Source organism: Rhincodon typus, chromosome 20 (assembly GCF_021869965.1).
Source record: "Rhincodon typus isolate 14 chromosome 20, sRhiTyp1.1, whole genome shotgun sequence".
NCBI lineage: Eukaryota > Metazoa > Chordata > Chondrichthyes > Orectolobiformes > Rhincodontidae > Rhincodon > Rhincodon typus.
The window spans coordinates 29,898,377-29,923,747 of NC_063351.1; the positions used below are offsets into that span (position 1 = coordinate 29,898,377).

At 38.3% G+C, this 25,371-nt stretch overlaps 1 protein-coding gene across 1 annotated transcript in view; it reads right to left on the reverse strand.

Annotated features, from left to right (window-relative positions):
- Nucleotides 1-7,067: 7,067 nt before the first annotated feature.
- wdr11 (WD repeat domain 11) overlaps nt 7,068-25,371 on the reverse strand; it is a 110,508-nt gene continuing 92,204 nt past the window's right edge. Inside the window, exons 14-19 of the mRNA XM_048609198.1 lie at nt 22,297-22,392; nt 21,295-21,460; nt 16,855-16,952; nt 11,930-12,075; nt 10,223-10,302; nt 7,068-8,166 (exon numbers count right to left, since the gene is read on the reverse strand). Of these exons, the coding sequence (XP_048465155.1) occupies nt 8,009-8,166; nt 10,223-10,302; nt 11,930-12,075; nt 16,855-16,952; nt 21,295-21,460; nt 22,297-22,392 (744 nt within the window). The 3' untranslated portion in view covers nt 7,068-8,008. The remainder of the gene's footprint in view (nt 8,167-10,222; nt 10,303-11,929; nt 12,076-16,854; nt 16,953-21,294; nt 21,461-22,296; nt 22,393-25,371) is intronic.

Genomic DNA, 25,371 nt, shown 5'->3' on the forward strand with positions numbered 1-25,371 from the left:
TCCATATGTGTGGTCTTTCCGTATACGCTAGTCTGGAGTTCCCGGTTATTCTTACGTTCTACCGTTATGTCTAGGAAGGGTAGTCGGTTATTGTTCTCCTCTTCTTTTGTGAATTTTATTCCGGTGAAGAAGTTGTTTGTGTGTCGGTGGGTTTCTTCTAATCTTGTGTGTTTGATAATCACGAAGGTGTCATCTACACAGCAGATCCAGAGTTTGGGTTGTATAATGGGGAACGCTTTTCATTCTAACCTTTGCATTACCGCTTCTGCTATCAGTCCTGATACTGGGGACTCACTGGTGTTCCGTTGATTTGTTTGAACACACAGTTACTGAAGGTGAAGTGGGTTGTGAGGCACAGATCCAGTAGTTTCAGGGTGCTGTCCTTGTTGATGCTGTTGGTGTCATGGGGTGCCTGCCTTCCTGATTCATCCAGCAGAGTGGCAATTGTTTCTTTGGCTAGGTGATGTTTATGGATGTAAATAGTGCTGTTACGTCGAAGGATGTCATTATCTCGTCCTCTTCTATCCTGATGTCCTTGATGATATTGAGGAATTCTTGGGAGGAGTGGATGGAGTGGTAGTGTTGTCAACTAAGTATTTCAGTTTCTGTTGTAGTTCTTTGGCAAGTCTATATGTTGGCATGCCTGGTAGTGAGACATTGGGTCTGAGGGGATCCTTGGCTTGTGTACCTTGGGGAGTCCATAGAAGCAGGGTGTATTGGATCCCTCTGGCTTTATTTTTTGGTAGTCTTTCTTGCTGATATCTCCTGAGTTGTGTAATTTCTCCAAGGTTGTTTTGATCCGGTTCTCTAACTGTTGTGTGGGGTCTATCGCTATCTGTTGGTAGGTGTCAGTATCTGCTAGTGGTGCATTAGCTTTCTCGATGCATTGAACAAAGAAAATTACAACACAGGAACAGGCCCTTCGGCCCTCCAAACCTGCGCCGATTCAGATCCTTTATCTAAACTTGTCGCCTATTTTCCAAGATCTGTATCCCTCTGCTCCCTGCCCATTCATGTATCTGTCTAGATACATACATTGAGCTCTATTAAGGATTACAGTCATGTGTCCTTTGTCTGCCGCTAGCATTACAATATTTCTGTCTTTCTTGAGTCTTTCCAGGGTTCTCTTCTCTTCTGTGTTGAATGTGTTCCACTTACCTTTTCTGCTTAGTGTTGGGACTATCATCTGTCTGAGGGTCTGTTGTATTTCCTCCAAGAGTGCGTTGTTCTTTAGTTTTGATTCCAGTGCAGCCAGGAAGTCAGTTTTTTTGGCGTCTCTGTAGTTATAATTCAGTCTGCATACTAGGACGGACTTCTGAGTATCTGTAAGTGGTCGGTCTGATATGTTCTTCATCCATATTTCTGTGTTGTCTGTGTCATTGTTGTAGGTGAGTTTAGATAGTTTTTCTTGTAGGGCTGTTCCTTTCTTTGTTCTGGTCTTGTGTTTGTGTCATCAAGAATAACCTATCAGCAGCCATTCTAATATGAAAATATGGAGATAGATTAAAAAAAACACCACACAAGATGTTGATAAATTATTACCCTCTTACTTTCCCAAAGCAGAATAGCCCATGCGATGTTTTGCAGTTGTATTTCCGAGTTAAAGTCATATACAACTCACTGGAAAATTTGTTGTATTTTGATGTTAATATAAATACGTGGTTAGAAAAGTTGAAAGTTTTGATAAACTGATTTTGATTACCCTCGTGTTGTAAAGTTGGGTAGAGTATTTGTGGATTGGAAGGCAGGACATTAGAATTTGATGTTTGTAAAATCATAGGCGGGGGGAAGAATGTGTGGTCCCTTTAAAATATTATGTGCCTTTAGCAGATTAGAAGGCAAGGTGCGCCTCTCCTAGTGTTTCAGTTTTAGTTATCAGGTGTGGGGTGTGGGGGTTGTCAGCCTCTGCTTTATAACACGAGATGGTGAGATGAGATTCTTTAAGCCCAAAAATGTGCACTGAGCAAGTATGTATCCATTTGAGTCAATGTTTCTTCTTAATTTTGTAAGAATCAGTTTTGTGATTACATCCACTGAGCATAAAAGGTCTACTGGATCTATGGTCAAAGATCTGACGTTGTTTGAGAATAAAGACACCTTTTTGTGAAAAATTATTAAATCAGTGAAATTCTTAATCAAATTCACAAATAATGGTAAAGCAAGTATTGTGCTTTTAAGATGTGTATTCTAAATATTAGTCGAGCTTGCATCTGAAATGTGCATCCAAGCATAAGATAAAAAGCATAACAGTGGGGGTAAAATCAGTCTTTTCAAAGAAATGTGGAGTACACTTCCTTACAAAGCAATTGACCAATTTGATCATGTGACATTATCCAAAAATGTTGCCTAACCTGGAATATCGCTCATACTTTCTGCAACTTGCTTGGGATTTCCTACATTTTTGAATTTCATAAAAGATAAAAATATTTTTGAAGTTAGTACTAGCAGTCATTATTATCAAGATGTTGTCACAATGATACAAAAATCTGTCATGGTTATTCCACATCACCCCATCAATCAATCTACACGTGGTAAAATAATGTAGAACTGTCCTGTGTCAATCAATGGAGAGTGCAGGACAGGGATTCACAACATGGGAGCCTCAGCACCAGCAGAAATTTTGAGAGTGTGAGGTCTGAGCAAGTTCTAACAGTCCCTTACTCTCATAGCTGCCCCCAGACCTCACCTGAGATTTCTCACGGATCACAATTTTTAAGCTTGAAATTAGGGTCATGGTCAGAAAGGTTTGGGAAGCTCTGGTGCAGGGTGTGAGCAATCGAAAAAAAACTAGAAAAACAATTCCTTGAGCTGAGGTGGCATTCTCAGCATAGTTTCTGATGTGAATTTGTGTAGCATGAAATGATCAGGGAATAAAAGAAACACTGAACAACTTCCATATGGCTTACCTGTCATTGGTTGAGATGGTCACTCAGCCCAACATTTTCCATACTTATTTTCATAAACATGACTTGAATTACAAAACCAATCAGAAAATTAGGTCTGATCATTACTTTGTGAGAAATGGGGATTTAATAAACCACCTGAAAAATCATATGCATTGTTGAAGATCTTTACCTCAGCTGTATAGTTTCTAACTTACTGATCCTACATTTTAACCAGTTTAGCCAATGCACAGCAGCATTATCAGAAGCTTGTCATGGAAGTACAGTCAGAGAGTCATTATTGCTCATGTCAGCACTCTGTAAACCAATCAGACCCATTGCCTTGCTCTATCTCTGTGGATCTGCAAATTCATTTGCATTAAGTGCCCATCCAAATTCTTTCTGTAATCTTGCAGTTCCCAGATCATAGCTAACGACTGCATAAAAAAGTTTGTCCTCACATTACCTCTTGCACATGTAAGTGCTACATATATAATTATATGGCCTGTTGTAAAGTACTACAGACATGAGCAATGGAAAACTATCACAAAACGCAAAAGACAATCACAATTTACTGAAAGTGCTGTGACTTTTTAGAACACATTTTCAAAATTTTCTACCTCTTCGGCTCTCAACCTCTATTAACTTTTTTGTGCCATTTCAGCTTGCTTCGGACAATGTAAGATCAAACTCTTTCTGTCAGATATTAGATGATTGTTCAAAATAAATAACACTAATGTATCATTAAACATACAGCATGCAACACAGACACTGTTCGTACAGCAACAATTCTGACAGAGACAATGATGACACAGTTAGTCTGACATGAGCCCCGACAGTAACTTCTGAATTATATGGTAATCAGAATTACAGAAAAGCTTATATTTAAGGTTGGAGTAGCTGAGTGAAATCATTCAGGATCTACCAAACTACATTGGAGTTAATTTTCAAGGGGCACTGCGATGATTATTAAATATGTTTACTCCAGTTCCTTGCTTTTAATGTTGCCTTGGTTAAATTCTTTTTGAGTCAGGTGAAATTGGTGACAGTGCACACAGTATTCCAATAAACCTGCAACAGATTATTTAGCAATTTATGATGAAATCCAAGATTCACTTGAGAACATACTAATTGTCCATGCTGCACTGTAAACTAGTTACCACAGAGAACAGAAAGGTCTGCTCACAGAGAAATTACTTTTGGTTGAGAAAGCACAACACTAAAGACATCAAATGATTTCAAGCAAATCCTGTGATCTTGAAGAAATATTTTGTTGAGCAGATGATTTTTGAAAAGCAGGCCAATTTGAGGCCATGGATAACAGTATGGAGAGGAGCACAGCAGGCCAGGCGGCATCAGAGGAGCGGGAAAGCTGACATTTCAGGTCAGGACCCTTCTTCAGAAATGGGGTCCTGACCCAAAATGTCAACTTTCCCGCTCCTTGATGCTGCCTGGCCTGCTGTGTTCCTCCAGCTCCACACTGTTATCGCAGTTCTTGCTATCTCTCAGTTTGAGGCCATTGTTTACTTTGTACTGTTGTGTCACTGCAATTAATTCTTTACATATGCAGAATTAATGAATTTAATTTGGAAGAAATGGTTCAACGTGTAGGGTTGTCAATTCTTCCATTTTATCTGACTGGCTCAAATTTAAAGGTTCACTTGCTGTTGCTAGGATACATAATAGGGAAGAAAAAAAATCAGGCAGGATTTTTAAAAAAGTGGAGACAGGGAACAAAAAGCTTGCTTGATTGACCGTCAAGAATGATCCAACAGACAAGAATTTGTATACTTTCCAAATGACACATGAAGACAGTGCGCTGAGAGTCTGGATGTGTCTGATCACCAATGGCAGAAGTGGAGCAGATGAATAAATGATAAAACCAAAAACTCCTGGTTTGGATCCATATATGCATCCCTATCAGAGTATGACTACTCATTTTCATTACTGCTGAAAAGTGCAATTGAGGTTTTGTAATCATGTTCAGAATGACGTGCACGAGTACAAAATAGTTAGGTGGAACACACTGGTCATATGTCACATTTTGTGATAAAGAATCTGCAGAATGCTTGCAAGCCTTCATACATCGCATCTCCTCATGCAATTGCTCAGCTACCACAAACAACATAATCTGGGAGGAGGAATTTTTTTTAAAAAAGGCACATATGCAAAGGTGGCTAGGATCACTTTCTAGTTGCCCTGAGATGATGGTGTTCTATATTTGTACTTTATGGAATAAAAAAACAACAAAAACACATCAGAATTTGCACAGAGGTATGAAGGTAGAGAAGTACAATTTCTTTGGTGAAGTATCAAAAAGTTACTCAGTATTTATTATAATGCTGCACACATGATCTTGCACTGATGTTTGTCAGAGAAGCAAGGACTCTGGTGACCTCAGAAAGCTGGGACCTTCAGGCCCCCCTCCTGGACCTCAGTCTTAAGAGGGGATCACATAACAACCATCATTTCCTAAATTAGCTGCCATGCAGTGATAAAGGCAGCCTCCAGAGCTGTCAGTCAATTAGAGGACAGGCAGTCTTGGGAGTGCCACTGTTCCACTGGAAATGAACCAAGCCAATAGATGCAGTGATGGGTGCCACACTTGTAACACAGTGAATAGAACTGGGGTTGATGGAGCCAGTCATGTAATCCATAGGGACAGTGTTGCTGCATGGGAGTCATTACCCTAAGGACAGCCTCCTTGAGCCATAGACTTCCTAATTATGATCTCCACCGCAGATCCCGTCCTTGACATCAAGCCTGCTGAGAGGTCGCAAGGGTTCGCCAGAAGATTTCTACATGTGTCTGAGGGCCTCACCTACTGCTGGTAAAATGCCACAGGCAGCAGGAACAGGTCTGTAATGAGCCGCTTAAACAAACAATTTATTTTCTGCGCAGAAGGGCTCTCCTCCACCACTGGAAGAACACCATTAAGACAGGAAGACAATGAACTCCAACCTCCAACTTTCACTTGACATTTCACTTGATCCCACCCAATGTATGGACTCAAAGAAGGTTGTAGAGTCAAACCCTTTGTATACAATGTGGCTGCCACACCTGTTTATTTTCCACAGGTACTTGATGATTAAAGTACCATTGTCAATGATCCTTCTGACAGATCTTCCAGTCAATCTGCTCAGAGATGCTATGACACACCGCTGGAGCAGGTGGGGCATGGACCTAGTTCTCCTGACCACTGCATTACCACTGCACCACACAATTCCCTCAATGATCCATCTAAAACTAAAAGACCACGAGTCATATTTTCACCCTTATTATCACTTAACAAGGCAATAAGAAGAACAACTTGCATAATAATGATTTGCTGTAGGTCAAACATATTTGACCTGCAAAAGAATAAGCAAAATAGTACATAGGTCATACAGATCGAAAGCTGCAGTACGTTATATTTCACTTGTGATGGAGCAGACACAATGAGATGGGTGCATATACTGACTGAGGGCATAATATGTATTATTTAAATGCAACGTTTTGTCAGGTGGATATGTAAAGATGCTTATATTGTGCCAGGAAAGGACGATATAGCAAATTGCACATTAAGAGGGTAAGGGTGTTAGCCTTAGCTCAGAGATAGCACATGCACTATAGGTTCAGTGTAACACTGACGGCAGCTGCCTTATGGGAAGATTCATTATTTAGGTTAGATTTTAAAGCAAGGTCCCATCTGTCCTCTTAGATAGACATAAAGATCCCATGACACTTTCCAAAGCAAGCGTGCGCACGCACACACACACGGAAGAGATTCCCTGGTCATTCATCACATTGCTGTTTGCAGGATCTTCTCATGCGCATCTTGGCTGCTACATTTAGTTGCATTGTAATTTGAGACTCAGAAGTAATTTATTGGCTGTGCAAGTGCTTTGTGATATTCGAGATTACAAAAGTGCTTTACAAGTCAATATTTTTCCCCTAAAATAAAAACAAAGAATCAAAATGGGGCACCTTGGGGTACTTGTGTGGGACTTAAATTGCACAAGATGTGAGGGATCATTCAGTTTCACGTTAAATAGGTGGGCCTGTCTTTCCCATTTGTCGGAATAACCTATAATGGCAACAAAGGAAAATATTTAAACCAGTTATGATCTGTATTAATATACATCATGTATAACATAGGACTGGATAGATTACCTGTAGACAAAGTTGAACTCAATTCATCAACACTGCAGACTAAAAAATATTTTATTAGATGTTGAGTATGATACTGGGTGCCACTGGGTAATGTTAATATAATTTCCCAGTATCCTCTTCCCTTTCCTATCTTATCTTGAGATGAGAGGAATTCCATGCTCAAGGTGACTCCTAGTCAATGTCACCGACATCATGCTGTTTTAGAGTGGTCTTCTCATATCTGACTATTTCATCCACCAACATCCCACTCTCCTGCTTGTTGCATTTCTGTGGTATTGTCACCATCTGCTTCTGTGTCCACCTCGTGTTGAATGTGGAATCTTCACATTGTAGCTCTGTTTCATGTCCTTAATACATTTTAGAATCAGCATTTCACTGCAAACTAAACACTGAATTATATGCAAAGTGCAGTTGTGATGTTTTATACCTCATTTTATAAATTGCTTGTGCACATTTCACATTTGAATAAATTTAGTTTTTCAAGCAACAAACAAAATTATTTGTATATTGTTAAACAATGTGACTTAAGTGCAATTCTAATCACATAGACTGTCCACATCTCTTGTCTAATCACAGAAATGATCTCCTGTATTTAAAACAAATCCTGCCAAAAATTACTGATCAATTTCCTTCTCTGTGACTGTCAATGGGAGCTTAAAAATGTTCCAGCTAAGGTTATATTAGTCAGAGGAATTTATACAGACTTTTCATTAATGTGAGAGTCATACACAAAGAAAGGCAAATCTGTATCAAAAGTCTACACATACTAGAAAGCATTAGAGTGAGATATTTTCATTCAAGTTTTTTTTTTGCCGATTTTCACTGAGGAATAACAACTGGAATGTAGTTTGTTCAGACTGCACAACTGGAGACAGCAACACAATATTCAAAGTGCTCTACGTTAGTCGCCAACTAGTTCAATTAAACTTTGAAACTGCGGAGGCCATTTTAATTTCAAGATTAACAGTTACAAGTCATGAAATTGGTTTATCTTCTTTGCTGTGCTGCAAGTCCTTAAGCAGTTCAGCTCCAGCATCACCTGCTTTTGTGGCAAACAGAACTGCCCCTTCCTGTAAATTCAGCATCTTTAAGTACCTTGCATAATCTGCATACACTGCGTGGCAAAGTTTCTGTGAATTCTTATTAAGGAAAATCCTTTTAAAGCACTATCAGTATTGTGCAACACTTCTTTAGCATTGATCATCAAACATGTATTCAAGATGTTATTCTAAAAATAATTATGATTAGGAAATATTTTCTGTCGACACACTTAAATCAACACTATAATCCTATATAGATAATTATGAACTTATCCTATGTTTTTCTTTAAGCAGAAGTTTATCAAGATACAACCAAGTTGTGGCACTCAAAATGCTGTGTTTTGGGAATCAGTTCTAAAGTTCTTAATTTACATGCAGTAATCCAACCAGCACACAACAATGTGCTAGATTTTGGGTAACTCTACAAACACATTATTAAAGAACCTTTTTTCCATTCAACAATAGTTCACGGTTTACTACTTTTCATTTTATTGAATCATAGAAGTTACAGCATAGAAGGAAGCCCAATATACCTGTATTGGATCTGCAACTAGAAATATTTAATCCCAATTTCTTGCCTTTTCCCTCATTTCCTTTTATAGCCTTCCTTTAAAAATAATAGATTGCCTAATCAATTATGCTACTGCCTTTATCTGATTGGTTACTTTGGAATAGGATATCAAGCTCTAACGACCCTTAGAAATAAAAACTTCTCTCACAATAAAGTGAATGCAGTTCAAAACTCACTTTTATGTAACAGGGTAAATTTGCAATACTTGGGTTTCCAAATTTACAACAGAGACATACAAAAACTATATTGTGAGGGACAGGGTGAAGCAATTATGTTCAAATCATTTTGGAACTTCAATGTGAACAAAGCCAAGATGCATGAAAGCTAGTACTGAGGATCTTAAATAAAACTAATCAGTAAAGGTGAATCTGTAATTCCAGTACAAGTTATGAGCCTTGAACATAAGTCTCCTTATGACTTGGTGCAAATCAGGCACTTAAACTTTGAGAAATATGATGAGATATGTAGATACAATACATAGTTTGGAAAATGGCAACATGCTGTAATGTGGTAATCATGCAGAGGTTGAGGTTAAACCTTTGTACTCACAGAAACTTAAAACAAGAACATAACAAATTATATCTCACTTGGACGTAACCAATTTAATTTCAACAGTTTTACTTTTTGAGGGTAAAATATACTAAAAAAAAAACTCAATGCTAATTTATTAAACATGGGAAAATCTTAATGAATAGAAAATTTGAGAGATAATTCACAGTAAAAATGAATTATCACATTAACACATGTACACAGACCAACTGGAGAAAGAGTTTTAAATAAAGCATTGGTATGGAGTCGGGTGCTTTCTGTGCACAGAATCTCTACCACGTTTGATACAACTGCAAAGTAGAAAAATGTCCTACCTCTCCATCTCCACTGCGTACTGGATGAACATACAATGTATACTTCCTGAAAAATATATTTTATGCACAGCTTACGTATTTCATCAAGTGGTTGCTTGCTTGAACCACGTCTGAAAGGACTGAAGGACTTGAGTAAAATACAAAAATATCCAATTAAGATTATGCAATCATGAAAATAGGTGTAGGGCAGTGACAGCCAATACCCATTACAGTAAAATAGACTGTTTATGAGAACAAGTGACACAAGTGAATATAGTCAATTAATCAAAGAATGTTTACAGCAGACCTAGATTTGTAATGCCAAACAATAATACATCCGGGAAACGAGATACATTCCCAAAAGGAATCATCCAAGGAGACCGAACAGAGTTATGTAAAATAGCAAATGTTACCAAAAAGGTATATATTATTTCAATAAATGGGACAAGGAGGCACAAATTAAAACTCTTAAAAACAAGTTCCTGTAAAGCAGTTTTTCTGTGCAGGAAGTGTGATGAACAGGAGAGGGGAGGAAAAAAATCTTGAAATAATTTAAAATGTTGGACATTGTAATTGACTTTTCATTTGGTGATCAAGTTGGAATGAACAGTCATTCTCAGTTTGCAATTCAGTCATAAAAGACACAAATGGGTGAAAGTTTCATGGTTGTACTAGTGACACAATGATTCTATGGCAGAAATATTAATTTTGAATCATTCAAATTAAAAAGGATATTTGTTTTTTCATTTATTTCCATAACTCCATAGTTCAGACAAGCTTCCAAGAACAGTGCAGCTCGGTCAAAATATCGCATGCTGAAACGTAGAGAAACAATGTACATGTTGATATTTCTGGCAGATATAGCTTCCAAGTTACAAACAGGAAGAACACTGAAATATTTAAAAATGTAAAAAATTAATACTTAAAAATCAATTTTATAAAATCACAATTCCAAAAGTCTAGTTGTAGCTCATCAATCTGCAGAATCTCCTCTCTCTCAAAAGCTTAATGTTGCCTCTCCCAATATTCAGGAGTTTATTAATAAGTGCTCTTTCACAATCATGTGCATATGCACACAGTCACCTGCCTTCCAGAGCTAGCTTTTGCAACCTCTGCGTATTTGAATGTCATTGTGTCTCTACACCTATTTTACACACTTGCTTTTCACCATCAGCTGTCTTTCAGTTGCTTTCAATTCTTTGCTTATTCCTTGCCAGCCAAGTGCAAGTTTGCACAGGTCAGGCTCTGGTAGTGCCTCAGAAGAGGCTTTCACAAGAAATACCTACAAAACCCTCCTGATTATGGCCATAAGCAGCATCAGTTACATCAACAGAAGTTGCTGGAAAAGCTCAGCAGGTCTGGCAGCATCTGTGAAGAAAAAATCAGAGTTAACATTTCGGGTCTGGATGCTGCCAGACCTGCTGAGCTTTTCCAGCAACTTTTGTTTTTGATCCTGATTTACAGCATCTGCAGTTCTTTTGGTTTTTATCAGTTACAACAATTTTAGTTATTATTTTTGGATCAAGTTTTGTTTACAATTTGTTCGTCCACAGGATGTGGACATTACTGGCCAGGCCACCACCTAATGACCATCTCTAAATGCCCTCAAGAAGGTTGTTCCCATGCATCTGTTGTCTTCGTCCCTCTAGATTGTACAGGTCAATAGGATTGGAAGGTGTTAATGAAGGAGTGCATCTTGTAAATGGTACACACTGCTGCTACCACAATAAGAACAAAATTAGTCAGTACATTATTCCGTATCTTTAATTAACCTGATAAACTTCATAATTTAGTTACATATATTAATAAAGATACTTTTGCATTTAAATGATATAATAATAGAATGGGACAGCACAAGAAGTGGTGATTTTACCCAATATATCTCTGTGAGCTGATGTAAAGATCTAATTAGTTCCATATTCTGTTCCTTCCCCGTACCACAAAAAATGTCTCTTTCCTAATTATTTACGCCCTTTCCTTTTGAGAGTTATAATTAAATTTGCTTCCACTACATCTCAAGCAGTTCATTCCAGCTTATTCAAGCTTATGACAACATATTGCACTAAATAAATGTTTCAACATTTCACTTTTAATTCTTCTGCCAAACATTTTAAACTTGTGCCATCTGGTTACTGATATTTCTGCCACTGCAGACACTTTTAGTCTGTTAACTACCAAAACACTTGAACAACTATCAAATCTCCTCTTAACCTTCTTTGGCCCAAGGAGATTAAAGTATTTAATCACTTTAAAAAAAAGCAGAAATGAATCCATAAGTTCTTTACAATAATTAATATTGTATTGATCTGAATTTATTGTTTCAATTCTCTCTCATAAACCCAAGCACCTTGGCCATGTGCAATACTCCTCGATCAACCAGTTTTCTCAATAAATACACAGGCACACAATCAAATTTGTTTTGACGAAAGCCAAATTTCTTACCTGTATAACATTTCTGCAACTTTGCTAAAGCAGCCCAGTGAAAGGAGGACTAAGATAGCCTTTGACTTCTGGTTTACCTGAGGCGAACACAGATGATCTACCCAGCGTTTCAGTACTTCTGCACACTCTTCCGCGTTTAGACGGACCTTTATTAAAGAAATAGAATGAATGATAAAAATTTTCTGGTCTTTATCTCTGATTACCTTGACAAAAGGATGCACAGTACATTGAAAGTAACTTGTATGTGTAAAGTCACCTTATCTTACCAGACCATAGTGGTTGCTCTCACAATGGAGATGACAGGTTGCATTTCAGCTTGAAAGTCACAGTGCCTCAGGCGAGGGGAGAGGTTGAGAAGGAAACTACTTCATGATAACCTCAGCCAGTGCAGGAATTGAACCCACACTACTGGCAAAACTTTGCTACACAAACTAACTATCCAGCCAACTGAGCTAGCCAACCCGTAAACTGTATTTAGATAAGGCCCTTAACATAAAAACATTTCACAGAAGCAGCCTAAAGCAATATTTGACACGAAGTCATACATATTAGGGCAGATGGTCAAAAGCTTTGTCAAAGAGATGGATTTTAAAGAACACCTTAAAGGAGAAAAGAGTGGTATAGGCTGAGAACAGGAATTCTAGAGCTTAAGGTACAAATACTTAGACTCACCATGTTCAAAAGAACTGGATAAGCACAGATATCCAACGTTATGGGACTAGAAGAGGTTACAGAGATAAGGAGGGGAGAGGTGTGGACAGATTCAAAAGGATAAGAAATTAAAACCTTGTTGCTGGGCTGTGAGACAATGTAGATGAATGGGCACAGAGTGATAGGTTGATAGGTTGATAGCATGATTTGGCACATAAGTACATGAGTAGCAGAGATTTGGATGACCTGAAATTTATGTAGAATATAATGTGGGATGATGGAGTGCAGTTAGCAAGATGGCTAGCATGCGGTACAGAAAAACACCGACAGTGTGGGGATTCGAACCCTGCTGAGCCTGAGGTTGACTTGGGGCCTGTGTCTTGCTCTGCCACATAGTAAAAACTATGGCGCCTCTTGAGTAATTGAGGATGCGACCTGAAGAACAATATGGGAGGCCAGCCCAAAGTTAGTTGCAATAGTCAAGTCTACAGGTAACGAAAGGCATGCATGAGGATGCGGGAGTAGTGTCAGAGGATGTTATGAAGTGTGGCAGAGAAGGTGGTTTTAGTAATGTTATGATATTTAGACAGAAATTCATCTTGAAGTCAAATATGATGATAACATTTCAAACAGTCTGCTGAGGTTCAGACAGTTACCAGAGCAAGGGATGGAGTCTATACCTAGGGAACAGAGTTAGCACATTGGGCTGAAGGTCACTGCTTTGACCTTCTCAATATTTAATTCAAGATGATAACATGGCATTTACATGAATGTGGTACTTTTAAGATTAGACAATTTACTGAGATATGAAACTTTGGCAGATGTGAATAAAACTATAGTTATAGTTAAATAGAAAATAGATTCATTTACTCATGAATAAATCAGTATTTGCAATCTGCAATAAATTCTCAGTAGCTTTCATAATATTAATAAATGATTATATTTATTAAAATAATATCAATATTAAATATCAATATTAAACACACAATTATGCTTTAAAAATTTGACTTTTCAAATATTAGCATATATAGACTTAACATTTTCAAAAGGAATTCAAAGGGCCAACCCATTTATTTTAAAAGTAATTAAAATAGTGGGATTGCTGGAGAGATAATCCATGTAAACATTTCATAAGAGGATTTCATAAGTTCATATGCTAGTGTGTGAAGTTATGTTAATTACAGGAAATTAGTACGAAGTGCATTCTGTTGCTGTTTTCTATACAAGTTCAGGATTACATTTTCCATCTTCCTAAAATACAAGTCATCTTCTCCATTAATTATGACATGCATTACTTCTCTCGACTAAATGACCACAGTAATATATAATCTTGGACAAAATATACTGTATTTAAATTTATAAAAAAACAATTTTTCAATGTTCCTTGGTACAAGCACCAAAATGAAAAAGCAGACATTCTATATTAACAGAATAAATATTTGAAGATTGTGTTTCAGATTCCTACGAATGTGTAACAAGTTTTATGGGTCTCTAGTCATAGGCAAGGCACTTTGCTGTTTGCATACAAACATGCCCTGAATTAATTAATTTATTAATTAAATAAATCTGTGATCAAGTCTTTTGTCTTTTGTTCAGTCACTGGACTCTGAGTAGAACTTTCATTAAAAGTTGTTTGGTACCTGTTTTATCAGCCATGATCAAATGCCAAAGCAAACTTGATGGGCTGAGGGGCCTAATTCTGCTCCTACATCCTATGGTTTTGAAATCAGTAAATCATTTAAACCATCTGGTTTGTTAGAGTAATCAAATAAAGAGAGACTTTGGCCAAAAACAAAATACTGCAGCGTTGTTGGAAATGTGAAAATGCTGGAAATACTCAGCTGGTCATGCTGCATCTTGTGATGAGAGAAACAGAGCTTTTGGTATAAGGTCATCAACCTGAAATATTAACATGGGTTCTCTCTCCAGCAATGTGGCCTAGCCTGCTGAATCTTCCCAGCATTCCCTGAGTTTATTAGATACTTTTTGTGTTGGACCGTCAGTGACACCTAGCTGACTAACAAATGACATTGAACATCTTTAATTAGATTTAGCTATTTTATTGTCACGTGCACTCAAGTATAGGAATACAAGAGTACAACTTGCAAGTCTCGAATCGATCACTGGGAGAAGCCGTGTTCTGGCTGCGGTTGCCGCTGCTACCTCAGATGGAACTATTTAAATTAAAAGTGTACGATCACATCTTGAGGATGTGATTAAGCTCAGTGGACTAGACAGCTAGTATGTGGAATAATGTTAACAGCGTGGGATTGTTTCTGTTCTGGCTGAGGTAGACTTAATACCTAACTCCCTATCGTGTACCTGAGAGTGAGTGGTAATAACAGTTCAGGATGAAGCATCAGCAGATAATGAGCCTCCCTTGGAAGGGAACAGAATCTTGCCTGTGAATGGAGCACTTCTACTATTAGAACTAAAAAGAAAAATGCGTCAGCATTTCTAAGTGAAAAGATTGGAGTGGAGGATTTGTGCATGAAAGAAAAGTGTACATCGACATGAAGAAAGCATGGGCTCAGAAGGACATTACAGAATTGTGATGGTGCAGTATGAGGCCATTCAGCCTGTCATGTCAGCACTGCTAGACTTTTAAGCGAGGTCAAACACTTTGGTGTTAACTAGGGCATTGAGAACTAGTAGAGTTTGTGGTTGATAGAACTGCAGGACTTCTGGAATTTTGGATAAATCGAAGCTAGGCAAGGATTGCAATAGGTTCACTGGTTAGAATAGGCAAGCAAAGTCAAGTTTTGAGATGAATGAGGCATGGTCTAAGATTTAGACAGGGAAATAAATGTAGAGGTGGGTGCTGTTTGAGATGGACGAAAGAAAATTTAATGAAGAAGCAAATACGAAGAATGAAGCTGAGCTCAACATTTAGCAGAATGTCAAGGGTCTGCAACATGTGACTTCATTTGAGGTGGCAAATGGAAGGTTGAAGTGGTCAACATCATGGCATCTAGGCCTTGGCTAAGGAATAAAAAAAAATTGCTTCTGGTCTGTTGATATTAAAATCGAAGAAATGATTGATGCATCCAAATCTGAAATATTCAAACAGCATTTAAACTGTATCACAACTTCTTTTAGTTTGAAGGAGGATATAGACAGATACAACAGCATATCATCAGCAGAGAAGTGTGAAGTGATATATGTCATTAGAAAGAACCAAGGCAGGCAACATAACATAAAGGATGTCATTCTAAAGGAGCTGCAGAAAGAGATTAACCTGGAGATCTATGTTACAGACAACTGAATGGACAGGGCAGGTTAAGAAAGCTGTTAGTAAGACATATGAAGTTCTGTTTTCTTAAAAATAGTGGTATAGAGGACAAAAGCAAGTAAGTTATGTTGCAACTTAATAAAATACTGGTCAAGCGTCAACTGGAGTAGTGTGTTCACTTCAGTGTTGCTCTTTAGAAAGAATGTGAAGTCCATTAGGGTGCAGAAAAGATTTACAAGAATGGTTCCAGCGATGAGGAAACCTCTGTTACATGGATGGGTAAAAGAACCTGAGCTCTCCTCCCTTGAGAAGAGAAGGCTGCAATGAAATTTGGTAGAGATAGTAAGAACTGCCAATGCTGGAGTTTGAGATAACACAGTGTGGAGCTGGAGGAATACAGCAGGCCAGGCAACATCAGAGCAGCAGGAAAGTTGACGTTTCGGGTCGGGATCCTTCTTCATTTTCTGAAGAAGGGTCCCGACCCGAAACGTCAGCTTTCCTGTTTCTCTGATGCTGCCTGGCCTGCTGTGTTCCTCCAGCTCCATTCTGTGTTATAATGAAATTTGGTAGATGTGTTCAAAATCATGAGGGGTTGAAGAAATACTGAGAAACTGTTACTGTTCGGGGTCAAGAACCAGAGGACATCAATTTGTGGTGAATAGTAAAAGGGCCAAAGGCGACATAAGGGACAAACTACTGATGTAATGAATGATTAGGTCTGGAATGCACTGGCTGAGTGTCTGGTGGAAGCAGACTCAATTGTCACTTTCAAAAAGGAATTGGATAATTATCTGAAGAGAAAGAATTTGCAGGACTATGGTGAATGAACAAGCAAGGCACTTTAAATAATATGGTGCCTATATACAAAAACAACTAGGTAACAGCAGGGTCATGGATGTTGAAATGACAGAGGGGAAATGCTGAAGTGATGGTCAACGATGTCGCAGGCAACAAAGGGGTAAAGGAGGTTTGAGGAGGGACAGAAAACTTGTAGCATAAATATTTGCTTTGCTGTATCCAAAATGAATCATGAAGCACATACCTTTGCAAGCCAAGCAGCTCGATTCCACTCTCCATAGGTTTGCAAATATCGACAAGCATCTGCAGTTTTATCGATCAGACAAAGCAGCTGGACTCCTTCTGCAAGGATTACCAAAACAGAAATACTCAAAGAAAAACCAAAAGAACTGCAGATGGTGTAAATCAGAAACAAAAACAGAAGTTGCTGGAAAAGCTTGGCAGGTCTGGCAGCATCTGTGAAAAGATATCAGAGTTAATGTTTCAGGTCGAGTGATCCTTCCTCAGAACGTTAACATTCAGGTCTGAAGGTTCAGCATGAGCCAAATGTTTTAGGCAAAACAAAATTAAAAATTTACCTGGGCCTTTCTCAGCCATGGTAACAAGCATCAGTATTTATACTAACTCTGTTGACTGTGAATGACCTCATGACAACAGCATTCTAAAATATTAGAATCTTTTTTAATCAAGAACTGCATGATGTTTAATTTTACTGGCAGCTCTCTTTGTCCAATGGCCTGTAGAAAGCATTTGAATAGGTTCATGCACCAATTCATGCATTATAGAAAGGACATTAAAGCCATAGAGAGCACATGACCTAGATTCACCATAATAATGAAATGAAAAACTATAGCAAATCCAGATCTCCAGGAGACAGCAAGAGTTAACATTTTAGGTCCATGGCTTTTCATTACAACTGAGAAATGTTCGAGATGTAATGGATTTAAAGCAAGTGAAACACGAAGTGGTGGAAAAAACAAAAACAAAACTGCATGATAGTTAGAAGACGGGAAAGATTGAATGGTAAAAGTGTAGATAGTGCAAAACCAAACTGAATCTTGATGGGATAAGAAACAAAAGGTAGAGGAGGTGTGAATAGAAGATTTATGAACAGCCCCCAATTTAAAGCAAATAGACAGGAAAACAAGAGAGAAAAACCAAAAACGAGAAAAAATAGAAACAAAATGGGAATGGTGGTTAATATCTGAAAATTAGTGAATTCAAATGTGGAGCAAGGAAGGATGTGCAGTGCCTAATCGAAAAATGAGATGCTGCTCCTTGAGCTTAAATTGAACATCACTGGAATTGTGGAAGAGGCCCAGGTGGGCAAATGAACAGACTGTAAGCTTGGGGGTAATATGCGTGATCTGAATAGATGTGTTCCACAAAGCAGTCCATCTCCATTTGATCATCCTATCACTGGGGAGGCTGCAATTTGAATAGCAAAGGAAGTACATCAAACTGAAAAAAATCTGAGTAAATTCTTGTTTCATCAAGGAGGAGTCTTTGGGGACTTGTACAGTTAGAATGAAGGAGATAAAGAGCAACACCATCTTCTGTAATTGTACAGAACACATAGAGGGAAGGGGTGGGGTGTTGGGATTAGTGAGGAGTAGACCAGGTGTCATGGAGGGAATGGTCCCTTTCGAATGTTGAAAGGGGAAGGGAAGGTTATTTCATATTTCTAGCATCTGCAGTACATCACTTCTGTGCTCGGAGGAGTGACTAAGATATTTAGACTATCTTCAAAGAAAGCAAAATAAGTTATTCTAATAACATAACAAAATATATATGGATGGTTTCAAATGATGTAATAGCAGAGAAGATGTTTCTTCTCAAACTTTAAGCACAATTGATTTATGATTAATAGGAATACAGAAAGAAACAAATGCAGGTGTGGACTGAGGGTGGGGCAAGGTGAATCTAGGCAGCGTAACAGGTGAATGCACAAAGGTGGTCTTGGGTGTAACAAGGTTGATGACTGGAGAAGTCTCCTTTCTGCTAGCCATAAAAACTGTCAACATGTTCTTTGATAGGATTTTGGTTGAAATGTTTGTGCATTACAATGCAAGTGTAGAACTGCGTTTTCAACAATGCTATTACATGAAATGTTGCAATGGCAAATTCCAAAGAAAACACATGCACGCAACTGATCTAGCTATTAAGTACGTTCCTTTGGGCCACTTTCAGGCAGAAGTAGTCTTTGGCTAAATTACTTTTTCTCCTGGAACAGCAACATTTCAGATTCATTCAATTCAAATATTTCTCCTTCTTCCACCCCTACCAGTCCCTCCCATGGAGAAGCACCTGAAAAAAACAGCAGTAGTTAGCTTAATAATCTCCATAGGTAACATTTTTGCACTTCTAATTTCCTTTTCAACTTCCCAGCACACCTATTACATTATTCATAATTATCTAGAGTATTATTAGTTCTAACATCAGATCATCCCTTTAACTTACAGTTCAATTTAATTCATCTACAGAATTTTATTCTTTAACACCCACACTCCTCATTAAGTAATGACTTTGACTTGTATTCTGGAATGCTCACATTTGCAGACATCTCAACACTGATCTGTTGACCTTCTCATGAATTTTTCTGCCTTCATTTGCGCCACATTGCAAAAGATTGTAATGAAGTCAGTGAGGAGGACCTCATAGAGTATGAGTTCTCTAATTGGGCCAGGTTAGCAGCCCCAATCAGGGAGCTCTGGCTGACAGATATAAACAAGAATGTCAGAGGTTTTGTTCACTCTGAGAGCTGGAAACCAGGCTAATGTCAAGTACTACACATGTGTAAACAAATAGTTACCCAATTCTAATGGAGGATGACACTGACATGGCTGTATCAGTGATTGCTGAGCTCATCTTTAACCAAATTCACCCTGGACTCCAACCCTTATGTTTGCATAAAACCTTGGCCAGACTAAGAAACTATACCAGGGATCCTTTATAGATTATGGGTGCAACTTTGGTTCCAGTCTCATACAAGAAGCAGCTGGTTAGGTTACCATTGATTGTAGTAAAAGATTCGGGTTCAAGCCAAATAGGGCAAAACTGGTTGAGAAAGATTTACTTTGATTGGCTCAACATTTTTCAATTAGAAAATGTCTGTCTGAGCAAAGTCCTAATTAAATACTCAGAAGTTTTTCAGGAAAGCCTAGGGATTAAAGAGCCAAGGCCACCCTGCATATTGACCAGGAAGCAATTCCATGCTTCTGCAAGACCCGCCCAGTGCCATTTGCCTTAAGTGAAAAGTAGAGGCAGAAATCAGGAGGCTGGAAAGTGAAGGAATCATCAAAGCAGTCCAGTTTGCAGAATGGGCAGCACCGGTCTTACCAATTGTGAAGACCGACGGGTCAGTTCACCTTTGTGGGAATTTTAAACAAATGGTAAACTACTTCTCACAGCTGAAGAAATATGCAATCCCTTGCATAGGGCACTTATACATAAAGCTGGCAGGGGTGCCAGGGGAGCCATCCTTCACAAAGCCTTCACAAAGACATAAGCCAATGCGTATTTGCTTATTATAATTGTGGTTAGATGAGCTTTCCCAGAAGTATGCTACAATTAATACCCATTAGAGCTTGTACCAATGTATGGAACTGCTACTTGAGGTATCATCAGCCTGTGCCATTTTTCAGCGGGCGATGGAGAACATTTTACAAGGTTCTCCCAGGTCACCAATTATCTGGATGCTGTGCTAACAACTAGGAAGATAACGAACAGAACTTAGAGAATGTTCTTCCAAGGCAGGCATATGCCTTAGGAGAGACAAATGTATGCTCCAGGCACCCCAAGTGATCTACCTGGGCTACAGAATCAACAAGGCCGGGTTCTGTTGGAAAATGAGGTGAGGACCATCAAAGGTGCCCCAGCTCCCACATCTGTACCGTAGCTTAAGTCTTTACAGAATGTTCAGACATAACCCGGCCTCCATCCTGACACCCTTTCGACCTGTGGTGCGTGCGTGCGTGTGTGGTGTGTGCATGCATGATGTGTGCATGCGCGCATGCATGGGCAGGTTGAGTGAAAAGGCATCAGGAATGCCAATGCCAGACACAACACTCCTCTAAGCAAGACACATGGTTTACTTCAGGGGACGACGTTTGGTGCCAAAACCACAGAATTCGAACAAAAACAAAGTTGCTGGAAAAGCTCAGCAGGTCTGGCAGCATCTGTGGAGGAGAAAACAGAGTTAACGTTTCGGGTCCGGTGACCCTTCCACAGAAATGGCCCTGTATGGGTAAGACGCATGGTTAACATGAGGTCAGGTCCCATGACGTGCAAAAATCAGCTAGGTGAGGTGGTCCTGAACAAGCACGTGGACTGCATGAAAGCTTCAAACTTGCAAACAGTGTGGGAGCAAAACATGGCTGGCTCCTCAACAGTCTTTCTGACACTTACAGAACCTGTGGGTTCGCCCCCTTCGTCTAGCATCAAAGAAACTTCAAAGTCGAACCTGGCAAGTTTTCCTTGCTTTTCTAAGTAAAATAATGAACTGGCAAACTCATTCACTAAGGCACTTAAAAAATCTTAGTCTTGCTTTACATTCCATTCAAATCTCCACAGTGAAAGCAAACATGGTCAACAGTAACCTGGAGACTACCACATATGAAAAGTATGTAAATAAAATTTATGTAACTCAATGTACAAGATTGAATGTGTCTCATCGACAGTTTACCTGCTAGTTTTCCATTCGCTATCATGTTAGTAGCCACCAGTTTTATGGTGCTCTGGGAAGGACCTGAAGAGGTAATGGTAGTAACGAGACAAGCTTTCAGTGAGTCACAATAATAGCTTGGATTCTCTGCACTTGTTTCCAGTAGGAGTTGCACTGCCCTGTCCGTCTGTTAAACAAACGATGATATAACAAGGTGAGTCGGCATAATTCTTCATGTGAAAAGCAAATATTCTTTATTTACCAATACAATTATTTCCTTTTCTGTATAGGAGTCATCTTAACAACAGAAGTGTTAACTTTAATAGGTTAATTCAAAAATAAGAATTAAATGTTTGAAATTAGTTTAAAATCTGTATCATTTGATGTAGCTTAAGTTTACACCTTCTTTTCCAATGATAATGCTGCTGGTTCGTATCGATCAAGTGACTTAGAGCAAAGAAATATTATATATTAAGGAACTGAACATTTCAGGCACTGACTATAGTTTTACAGCTCTTTGAGTCATGTACGTCAAGTATTAAAAGTCGTGTAAATATTGTACATCTCTTGCAAATGGTTTCTGCATCACATTTTCCTTGCCACATTCTATTAGTTACACCTTCACTGTGATAAAACTGTGAGACCTCCACATGACTGTCACCAACACCAAGGACTCTCCCAGTATTACAATTAGAGAAACGGCCGGAAGGTACTATTCTGGAGTAACTCTCCCTCTAAGCTGCGCACACTGATCGGTGTGCTGACTCATTCACTTCCAGTTTCTCTAGCTACTGCCATGCATGGACCTTGGAGCTACACGCAGTGGCTGGAGAAATTAGAGGGAACTTATTTCAAGAGAAAATTCCTATATATTTTATCGTGACTCTCCTTACACATTTAGTTTCCTTGAATTTATACATTAATGCTCTCTGACTAGCAATAGATGTTAGACATTTGCCAGTTTATTACAAAGAATAAACTAACATTACATCCTTGATGATCAAAACGGCGCAGTTTTCTTACCTGGCCTAATAACAGCAACTGGTCCGCACATTTCTTTGTGTGATCATATGTTGTTCTTTTTGCCTCTTGCAGGTTAACCCGCTCAATCTGGGATCTCTATAAATAAAAATTCTTTTAAAAGAACTTGCATAAAGATGAAGAACAACCATAATGAAACCATTTTTCAAGAACACATAATACTGCTTTAGAAAATGAGTTTTCAAAGCAAGATAGTCTCTGAACAGGAAATAACTGGATTTTATTTAGGTGAATAAAATTAAGTGAAAATTATATAAATAATTTTTATCATACAGGATGTTCCTGAGTCATGTTGCTGCATCCCATTGCACTGTACCTACGCCAGAAACAGATTGCTTTATTCATAATTCTCCTCTCGAAATTCCACAGAAAACCTTTGTAATGCCTTTTTAAAAATATTTCTTGTGCTACAGTTGATTCAGCCTGCTGTAACTATCTGGGAGATCAAATTTGGGAAAATTACCTAAGCTCATCTTTAGCATGACGATGAATTACCAGAAGAAAGCGGCTATTAGCTTCAGAATCTGCAGCATTTCTAAACAGTGTTATTTTGAACCATATCATGGATTCCCCCAGACCAGTTTAAGCAGGAAAAAAATCCACAAAAATTTAAAAAGTAACAAAATCAAAAATTTTCAATAAACATCAAAACTTCATGTTGCAATTTTTTCAAAGCTCCTAATGCTACATTTCAGCAACATTACAAGAAATGTCTTGATTCTGAAACAAGAAATGATCGTAATACAGAGGCACTGCTTTGAGGGTTAGTGTTCTAAATTGCAACAAATGCAAAGTCCTTTCATTTGCAAGATTAAATCAAAGCACTCTGAAAGCCTGTTAGCCAAATTAATTTTGAATATTTCATCTTTGTACCATTTTTACATGGTGTGTGAATTATTTAATTTTGATGCCCAGAACTTTGAAATGATCGATCATGATAATACGATTCCTGCAATCAACACTACGGGGCACTACAACTACTTGTTCAATGAGAGATATATTTTAATTCATCATAATCAATGATTTACATTACTGGGTGACTGGGTTACAGATTTCAGTTATGTACTCAATTCCTAAAGCACCTTACCACATATTTCCCATTTTGCTTTCATTTCTAGTCTTGAACAACTTTTATTTTGAAAGCAGATTGCATAAAACACGTTAATGTTTAAATGTTTAAACATTTCAAAAGCCTTATTAATTGTACTGTTAATACTAGAGAAAATCAATAAAGCTTAAACAGACTGAATTCAAGAATAAAATAAATAGATGCACATATTGGAATGGAAATAAGACAATTTCAGTACAGGTATTGGCCATTCATAACTTTGAGTCTTGTTTTGCCACTGTGATCATGGTCAATATGTCACTGAACTCCATCCACCTGCCTTTAGGGACCGAAATCAAGCAGGGTGAGTATAAGTTTGGATCTCTTCTGAAAATAGCATGTGCTAGATCAATCATTAATTTTAAAACTGAGATCAATAGGATTTTAGATAGCCAGAAGCTTTCGGGTTATGGGATAAAGGTGATTTAGGTTGTAAATTATCTTGATCACCTTGAATGGCAGAATAACTTCAACAGGGTCAATGACCTAACTCTCTTCTTACGGATAGCAGATTTACTTCCCGAAAGCACATCAACAAATTAGACTGTATTTACAATCAATGGTGGTTGAAACTTCAATTCCAGATTTTATCGATGGAATTTAAATACAATGCACTGTCATGGATGAATTTGAATACATAGCCCCTGAGCACTGCTAAAGAAAACAGGGAACTGCAGGCCAATTAATCCAACATCAGGAAGGTGCTGAAATCTATTCTTAAGAAACCCTTAACAATGCACAGGATAACTGGAACAAGTCAACATGGTTCTGCAAAAGGGAAATTCTACTTCAGAAATTTATTAGTGCTTTTTGAGGATGAACATAGTAGGGTAGGTAAAGGAAACCAATAAATTAATGAGACTGACAAATCAACCGGTCTTAATTATCTACATTCCAGAGTGTTAAGTAGAAGTGGCTGTAGAGATAGTAGATGCATTGGCGTTCATCTTCTAAAATTCAATAGGTTCTGAAACAGTTCCTGTAGATTGGAAGGTTGTTAACGGTAGCCTTACTTGTAAAGAAAGGAGTGACAGAAAATGGAGAACTACAGACTCATTAGCCGGACAGCAGGGGCAATCTACAGAATCTATTATAAAGGATGTAATAATTGGGCACTGAGAAAATAACGGTAGGATTGGGCAGATAACATGAAAGGGAAAAAAAACTGACAACCTGTTGGAAGGTTTTTGAGGATATTACTAGCAGTATAGACAAGGTGGAAAATCAATGGATGTGGTGGTATTTAATGTTTCAGTAACATCCCACAGGAGGTTACTAAGTAAAATTAGTGCACATGGGACTGAGAATAACAGGCATGAATTTAATGTAGGTACAGCAAGCAATTAAGAAGGCTTTTCTTGCAAGAGAATTGAGTGCAGGCATAAAGAAGTTCTGTTGAAATTGTAGAGAGCTTTAATGAGACCACACCTGAAGGATAACGTCCAGTTTCGGTCCCATTACTTAAGGAAGAATGTTCTTACCATTAAGGGATTGCAACAAAGATTCATTCTGATCCATAGAATGGCAGGATTGTCCATTGAGGAGAGATTAAGGAAAATAAGCTTATATTCTTCAGTGCTTAAAAGAAAGAGTGAAAATCTCATTGAAACATACAAAATTCTTATAGGGCTAGATCAGAAAGTTGCATCAAACAGGTTTCCCCCGGCCAATGGCATCTAGAACGTAGCCTCAGGATACAAGACAGGGCACTTAGCTCTTAGATGAAGAGAAATGTCTTCAGTTAGAAGGTGGCAAAGTATTGGAATTCTCTGCCTCAAAGAGCTATGGAGTTTTAATCATGGAATTTATTCATGTTAGAGAGTGATAGATTCCTAAAAAGTAAAGATATTAGGGGGCATGAGAATGGTGCAGAAAAACGGCAGAAGTTCAGGTAGAGGTAGACGTTCAGCCATGATGATGGCACAGCAGGCTTGAGGAGTCAAAGGGCC